Source organism: Crinia signifera, chromosome 1 (genome assembly GCF_055691185.1).
Source record: "Crinia signifera chromosome 1, ASM5569118v1, whole genome shotgun sequence".
In the NCBI taxonomy this organism is placed as follows: Eukaryota; Metazoa; Chordata; class Amphibia; order Anura; family Myobatrachidae; genus Crinia; species Crinia signifera.
Window position 1 is genome coordinate 361,813,311 of NC_139217.1, and position 8,903 is coordinate 361,822,213.

The 8,903-nt window shown below is 42.2% G+C and overlaps 1 protein-coding gene across 1 annotated transcript in view; it reads left to right on the plus strand.

Moving 5' to 3' along the window:
* The window catches only part of GALNT9 (polypeptide N-acetylgalactosaminyltransferase 9), a 274,101-nt gene extending 265,609 nt beyond the window's left edge, over positions 1–8,492 (plus strand). The window contains exons 10-11 of the mRNA XM_083150046.1: positions 4,800–4,967; positions 6,727–8,492. Coding sequence (XP_083006172.1) covers positions 4,800–4,967; positions 6,727–6,873 — 315 coding nt within the window. The 3' untranslated portion in view covers positions 6,874–8,492. The remainder of the gene's footprint in view (positions 1–4,799; positions 4,968–6,726) is intronic.
* The last annotated feature ends 411 nt before the right edge of the window (positions 8,493–8,903 follow it).

Consider the following 8,903-nt stretch of genomic DNA (forward strand, 5'->3'; position numbering starts at 1 on the left):
ATGGTTTCTTAGATTTAGCACACATTTCTGATAAACATCCCTGATTTGTGAATATGTAATTGGGACAGCTGTTTAAAATTGGCCCACACTTTTTTAAGGGAAAATGGTCAGCTATAGATGAGAAATATGCTGATTTTATCAATAGGGACTGAGCACAGACATGACTGACGTGTGGTCAATACACTGGGCGATCCCAGCCGCCGCCAATGTCGGTACCCTGCAGGGACCCTGTGGGAGATTTTGTAATTAGCAGAGCAGCAAAATATAGTTATTAGATAAATAATCACAGTTTCTACAGAGAGAATGGGTCACTGCTTAGAGAGTCATCAGTAACAGTGACCACCTCTACCATGTCCACAGCTATCAAATGACCATGTGGGTGTTACTGCTTTCAGACATTTGACCCAGGAATTTGCCTGGTCTAGCAAGCCATCAAATTCCATGACCCTGGTTAGAAGCCGGGTCATGGACTTGGGACTTAGTCATTTATACAGATATCCCTAGTTGATATGTATTCATGTGCAGGAACCCATGAGCCTGATTTTGGTTGGCGCAGTAAGTCAGTCTCACTTGACTTCTATTTGCGGGCACCGGGATGAAGACTAGGCGGGCGGCTGACATCATGTGACAGCAGCTGCCCGCCCACGGCAGTCATCGACCTACCCACGTACCCATGGGAACAACAAGTATTTTCATAGGGTCGCCTATAAAATGATGGGCGTTCCCATTGCCCAGCACCGCCACTGCACCCATCCGTCCATCCGTCCCCATCCCTCCCCGCTGCGAATGGCCCAGCATGCACAAAACCGACCATCGGGACAGGGACGAGTTCTATAAAGCAACAGAAGAAAATATTTTTATTGGGGTTTTTCACATTGCCCATACACACAATTACAACTGTATTCAAGCTTTGAGTATTCATGATTTTGAAACCTGTACAATCATGCAAATTATGACCCACACAAGCATCAATAATTGCACCATTTAATAGAACGTAATTGCAGGGTGACATATGTTGTGTGCATGAACACGATAATACCCATTTTACATCGAAACCTGATCTGGGTTGACCTGGCAAAAACCCATGTCGCAAAGGCAGTAAAAAGGTGCCTATACATTACTCCAATTTGGGCCGATTTCACCCGAACCCGACAGATCGGGCAAAGAAATCGGCCCCGATCGGAGGTGTTTAACGCCCCCTCGGGTACGATGTACAGTCCCGTTCGCATCGGACCTGAACCAGAGGTCAGACCTGCTGCCCTTTCGACCTCCAACTTGGCCCCCCTCCTGGAGGCTCAGGGGGGGTCAGATGGACATGCACTGCTGCGATAAATTGTAGTAGCGCATGACCACCTTAAAAGTAGTATAGATCTGTCCTGGAGCAGACTTTGTCATTCTGTCTCTCACTGAAGTTTTTTTTCTGTAAAAAGACTTATGCAGAACTTAATAAAATGATAATATTTTATTCAGGCAATGAAACGATATGTGTATTTATATAATTAGGGCAGGAAAAATACCAACTTGGGCTTTTCAGCATCTATAAAATAATACTCTCTCCTCTGTTTTATTGTCACAGCATACAGTATCTTAATAGCATTGGCTGTCTGTTTAGCTATATTTACCCAAGCATAAATTGGCCTATTACCAACCGCAGCGCTGCCCCATAAATTTAAGATAACGCTCAGCTGAACACTTTGTTTTCATAATGGCTATTTGTGAGTGTCGTCTTCTCGGCAAAGACATTTCTCGCTGTTGTTTGTTCTTCCTTTTGTGGGAAAATTCAGGTTGACAGATACTGGAGAGGTTACATTTGCATGTTTAGCTGAATATTAGCAGACAAAATAGAAGAGTTTGACTATTTCTTGCCAGAGAAACAAGTCATAGAAGAAATATAACCTGCAGAATTGTTCTGCCTGATGTGGTTCTCAGATGTAACCATCGTATGCAACAGGAGAGACAGCAGGTATTGTGTCTGTGATGGACTAAAGAATGCCTGTCAACCTAGAGTGACCAAGTGTACTCCTCAGAATCCTACCATAATCCCTTCTTGAGCACATGGCTCAAGCAGTCAGTGACTCATTTATCGTGATTGATCCACTCCACTTGTTCTTGAGCCCAGATTTTCTTAAGATCCTGGTCTGTATGCAATGCTTGGGGATTAGACTGAGCATTTCAGCTTTGTATTGTCAATTCCCATCCACCCACAAAGAATAAAATCAGTGGCATATGTTGAAGGATCATATTGAAATCCATGCTTTGTCCGGTTCTTACAAAGTAAGTAAAAAAGGGAAGATAATTGAAGGCTTTACAGTTTTGCTTAGTGTGTGAGTTTAAGTGAGGTCATAAACTAGCTAACTTTGAAGTATTTGCTCACATACAAATCTTTTTAATATTATCTGTATACATGGCCACTTTAAGGTTTTTTTACCACACAGCTTACTGCTCTCACCACCACCCAGCCACCGCTCTGTGTTGACTAATTTGGTGATAGTCTCAGGGGCACAGATACTAATAAATGCGATAAGGGATTGGAGATAAAGATGGAGCCGTGCTGATACATTCGGCTGGAGCCCCATGGCTTTCCAGCTCAGCGCGCCATTCGTTGAGACAGGGACAAGCAGGTGTCTCAGAGGCTCACGCGTCCCATTGCCGCGAATGGAGCACATGTGCATCTCACACCAACACTTGTCCTATGCTTAGCGAACGTCACACCGAGACAAAGACCTGTGGCGCACCGGTCAAACAAATGAGCACGACTCAATCTGTACCTCCCATCCCTTATCGCATTTATTAGTACTACGGCCAGGGCCGGTGTAAGGCTTCTCAGCACCCTAGGCAAAACATCAACCTACTGTACCCCCCCTCCCCCCTTCCTTATATACTGCCAATACCCACTTTTCAACCCTTTAAGGCATACTTGCTTAACGATCCGGAATAGATGCTCCCAAAACTCGGGTGGTCCTCCCAGCCCCCTGGGAAGGCCGGCACGTTCCCTGGAGGCCCCCAGGAGAGGGGGGGGGCATCACCTGAATTAAGTACAACAAGGATCCTCATAGACATCCTTAATTTTATGATAGGCAGAATTGGTGGCGCCCCCCCAGATCCCAGCGCCCTAGGCGGCTGCCTAAAGCTGCCTAATGGTAGAGCCGGCCCTGACTACGGCTATCATATATATCAGCTTGTCTGCAAAAAAAGGATAATACAATGAAAAATGTGTCAACTAACTAAAATAATCAAAGGATTTGAGTCCATGAAGGGCATGTACCAAGACAATAAAGAGAAGGAGTTATTTGAAATAATTAACCTCCCCCTCTAAAAGAAAGTCTAGATCCGCCCTGACTGTCTCATATCAGGCATAATGTCCCAACTTAATATTATAATGGGACTGGCAGAAATATGGTCAAACACTGAGATGCGTACAGTAGTGTGATCACATTTCTGCATCTAAAGGGCACATCAGCATTGGAAATCCATAGTCAGTGGTGACGTGCTTGGCCAGGTGGATCTCTGATCATCTTAAACTTCTTTCCTGCCATTATTGAAGGCAGTGCACCAAACCCAAACCTGTTTCTGTGACATGATGTTATCACTGTACACCTCGACAGGAGGGCAATGAATGTCAGCTGCTGAAATTCATAGGAAGAAAAAGATCTGGCTTACTGTGGTCAGGACTCAGAGTGGAGGTTCCGGAGCAGACACCATCTGGTGGCATCAGGAGGATTATGGAATGGGTTTCAGGCAGCAGATATGGAGCACGGGTATGGGTTATAGGGTCAACTGCATGATGGTCGACTTAAATGAGGTTGACCACTAAAGGTCGACAGGTCTTAGGTTGTGACCTGAAATAGGTCAACACGGCTAAGGTCGACAGGGCCAGAAGGTCAACACAAGCATTAGGTCAACAAAGGGAATGTTGACAGTAAAAAGGTCTACATTGTTTTTCACATTTTTGTCGCAAATGTCGACATGGATACCATCTAAGTGTGCCACGTCCCCTCCCATGGCTCGCTGTGCTCTACATGCTTCGGGCACGGTGCGTCGCTGCGCTCGGCACACTATCTTATTCTCCTACCACGCCGTAGTGGATAATAGGGGATGAAATACCACCTGCCGGCACATGTCGGCTCAAAAATAGTGAAAAACTCATATTGACCTTTTGACTATCAACCTTCGCATTGTCGAACCTAATGTTTGTGTCATCATTCTGCTCTTAGCCATGTTGACCTATTTTAAGTGTCGACCTATGCCCTGTTGACCTTCAGTTGTCGACCTAATGCACGTCAACCTTCAGAGGGTCGACCTAATGACCATACCCCGTGGCGCACAGGGTGTACCGAACGTCTGAACACATAGGGAAAAATGCATATTTTCAAGAAATTAAATGAATTACATTTTCAACATTTATTTAATTGGAATATTAACATATATCATCTGCAATATGATTTCTTCCTTGGACAAAGCCATATTGAATCTGTGGAGGTATAAAAATATAGCTAATGAGATTTCCTACGTGTCTTGACTTTGAGGACATCCTGGAGTTTGTCAGGACCCTTGGAGATGATATGGACGTCTGCTGTATTTCACAGCACAAACTATGAAGCATAAAACAAACGTAATTGTGCCAGACAGTATAGTGTGTTCATACGGAGTAATCAATGTGACTTTACATAAATTTACACATTATGAAATAATAATTGTACAGATGTAATAGGGAGATAGACCCCAATGTTGTGACAACATTCACTGCCGACAGCTGACAGAACAGACTGTGACCCAGTTTTCCATTTGTCTTGGTGCAGCTGGTACGTTACAGCTCCGAGGGTCTGCTGCAGCTAGGTCCCCTGGGCTCCACTGCCTTCTTACCTGATACCAAGTGTCTGATTGATGACGGCAAAGGAAGAATCCCCACTCTCAAGAAATGTGAAGACATCCCGAGGCCTACTCAGAAACTCTGGGATTTTACACAGGTAAAGTGGTCGTTACACATGAAGCCATTATTAGACAGCAGAAAGTTTGCACTATTTATGTTGGTGAGCAGTATTAGACTTTATCATAACCTGCCCGATTTCATAGATATATGGGGGGGGGGGGGCACATTCTTCTTGCAGTCTCCTGAGTTGATGAGCAGAAATGGGTGGAAATGAAATGGTTTATGTGCCCAAAACAGTCAAATTAAATTGCACCATTGGGCGACCATTAATTATAGCTGCACCCAAAAAAATTGAGAGGTAGATTTATTAAGCTCGGTGAAGTGATAAAGAGTCTGGATTTTATCACCGGCCAATCAGCTCCTACCTGTCCTTTTTCAAACCAAGCCTGTAACTTCACAGTTAGGAGCTGATTGGCTGGTGATAAAAAACAGACACTGTATCATTTCACCGGGCTTAATAAGTCTTCCTTGATGGCAGAGCTATAGAGAAGTCCTTAGAAGCGCACTGCAAGCATCCAATCAAAGTTCAACTTCCTGCACCTTTACTACCAATGTTTTCAATAGCATAAAAATGTATAAAGTAAATAAGTGGATATTCCTTTTTATGTATGTATAGGTTTTTCATTAAATTGCTTGGACGGAGAATATAAATGTGTTACTCCAATTAAATATGTATAGTATTCCTGTTTGACAGCTAGGAGCAGTTACAGGCACACTTGCTCCATATTTGACAAACCAAATAACTTCAAAACCACCACTCTGCTCCATCTGTTCCCCATGAGATGCGCTCGGTCAGGATATTGACCACCTGGATCCTGCTGTCAGTATGCTAATTGTAGTCCCTAACCTTTGCCCAAAACACCTCAACCATGGTAAAACAGCCTGAGCTCTCTATAGGGAAAAAGAGATGTCCACGTTCTTCTAATTAGTCCTCAGGGAACCATAAAACTGCATGCATTATAGGTCTGTCAGTCATCAATGAATACACCTGAGCTCCTGCAAGGAGGGAGAGGTTCTGTGAGGGCTGAAGTTGATACACACTGCGTTAGAGGCTGCCAGACTTAAGATGTTGTGGGGTTAAATTAGTTCACAAAACTGTGATAGTAAATTGATGACAAGAGCACAAACATTGTTTTCTTGAGGGTTATAGATAAGGCATAGGTTGTATTTATAATGCTGTCTATGTAGTGTGTTTCCATTGTAGAGAAATCGTATACCCCTTTCACATTGCACTTGTAAGCCGGTATATTGCCGTTTTTTTAGCATTTTTAAATGATACCAGCTTCAGTGTGAACGCTCCCCAGTCAATTTACCTGTTAGAGAATACCAGTATTTCAAAACGTTTCAAAAGCAGGATCCTACACGGTTCTGAGCAGTTTTTCCAGCAATCTGACCTGCAATTCCTGCTCAGAACCGGTTCGAACTACACATGATAATCTGTCCAAAGGTCATTGGTTGTCTCCCTGCATGTTATCACTGTCCACAAGCAGGAAGTGCACAACTGAGTTTTATTGCAAAGAAGCCGATTTTTGATGGGTGATATGGGTTGAATGTGAAAGATACAAAAACGGTATATAAACAGTAATAAACTGTTTACAACATGCAATGTGAAGGGCTTTAACTGGCTTTTGACCCGTTTTATGAAATGTTTACAAAAACGGGTTGAAAGCAGGGTTACAATGTGAAAGCAGTATGAATATACTTATATTAGCACTGTCAGACCTACATACTGTAGCTTGATCAGCACCTGTCTCAATGCGAGACTCATATTAATTTATTCTCTCTTCTTTGTACAGAATAGCCCCATTGTCAGCAGAGACACAGGTCGCTGTCTAGAGGTGGAGATGTCCAAGGATGCAAATTTTGGGCTCAGGCTGGTGGTGCAGAGATGCTCAGGGCAGAAATGGATTATAAGAAACTGGATAAAACATGGTCGGAATTGATGCCTATGGAAACATGGGGTGTTCCATTTAGGCTTGGGATATAAATGCAGAAAACCTTCTTGGTTAAACACAAGAGAAGATGACATTTTCCACCCTCTGTTTATGGACCACTGAACATCACATGATACCAGCTCTTCCACTGAGTGGATTAGCTGTCATGGATCATGTGTGGAAATACCAAAAGGAAGAGAAGGAGCGAGCACTTCACAGCTGGAGGTTTAACAGGCAGAGAAGAGGTTACGTTTGTTTTTTAGAAGGATATAAGTGAAAAAGCTTCTTTCTGCTGGTAGATGTTGTGTTACGAACTGGTGCACAATTCCTACAATTATCATGTGCCTTTTTATTGTACTTCCTATACAAAAGAACAGAGCATCCCTCGCATCAGCATGTGTGATTAATTGTGCTAAATTATATGTAAATAAGATGCAAATGTAAGTAAGCAATAATCACCAATGGGCAAGGAATCTATTTGCTGTTAATACCCCAGAGTTTTATTAAATGTCTGCAAGTGATAATTGTGCTGATAATGCTCATAAATAATTAGAGAACGGAGATCCTCTTATGTTCTGCAGTTAGTCACAGCAAAACATATTTGTGCCCTCGGATACAAATTTACTCTGAAGTAAAGATTGTTTTCTATGAGATAGTGCTTACACTTGCTATATACAATCACATTGTCTGTCTCTCTCTCTCTCTCTCTCTCTCTTTCCCTCTGTCTCTCTTTATCTCTCTCTTTCTGTCTCTCTCTGTCTCTCGTACCTAGGTTTATAAACACCAGCATTTTCATCACTGTAGTTCATAATTTATTACTTGTCTGATTATTCGCCAGTCATCTCTCATAAAAGATCAATCCATATTCATATGAGACAATATCAATGCAGTGAGCTGTTAGAAATAATAATTACAAATCACGGCACAATGTACATTTTTATTGTGTCACGTGATAAAATAAGAAAAGCTCAATATATAAAAATGAACCAGCCAGGTTCCATCTTATCCCCTTAATTGAAAGTATGTATTGAATGAAGGGACCTGTTACATCACCGACTAGCTGTCAGTGTCAGGGATGGCCAGCGCCTACAGTATGTGCTTACGCGCCCCAGCTGCACACTAGTCGTGTCTTTGACACCTTACTACTAACAGTGAGCAGTGTGATTCCTGTGGAGGAGGTCGCTATGCTCCGAGAGTAGGAGTCATCCTTCGCAATCGATCTATTTGTGAAACTGATGCAACATGTAAAGAAACATTTGTATTGGATGCCATAGGGGATTTAGTAAAACATTGTAGCACCACACATAGAACATTATTTTGGCTTTATTTAAATTAGTTTTTATTAATTGTGTCAACCATACAATACAACTGTATCTTAACCTGCCTTTAAGCACTTGTCCAATGGAGATTATTGTGTTATCATCAAAGACCAAAGCGTTGGTCACTTTTTTAAATCGTGTGATTCACATTGCTTGGACTGACATAAAACTTACAAGAGGGTCTTTTAAATCAGTATGTTAATTGAATAACCCCTTCCAATCCTGAAACTCTGCATACAATTAAAATGTTTACTGGAAATTGTGTCATGATCAATTTTATTTAAAATAAATATAGACAACAACACTTCATCCACTATAAAAGAGTTTTGATCTGGTATGATGAAATAAGCTTATTCATGATACATAATTGAGGGCAAATATACAAACGATGTATAGTCAAAGGGGTTTAGGCAATGATTGGTTGTTACCTGTCAAATCATTTTTTTATTTTCATGCTCAAAAGACTAAGGGTGGTATTCAATCTGGGATTCCATCTTTCGGAACTTCCCAACAGCCTTTTCTGCTCCGCTCGACATACCTGTACTCAACATGAGTGTCGAAAAGTGGGCGTATCTGCGAAAATTTGATAATCCGTGGGCATTTCCGACAAAACAGATCCTACTTGTTTTAAAGTTGAATCTGTTATGTCGGAATCCGCCTTTAATGCTGTCGGAAACTGCAGCATTTAATAGGCGCCGACCGCTATTTAACTGTCGGAAA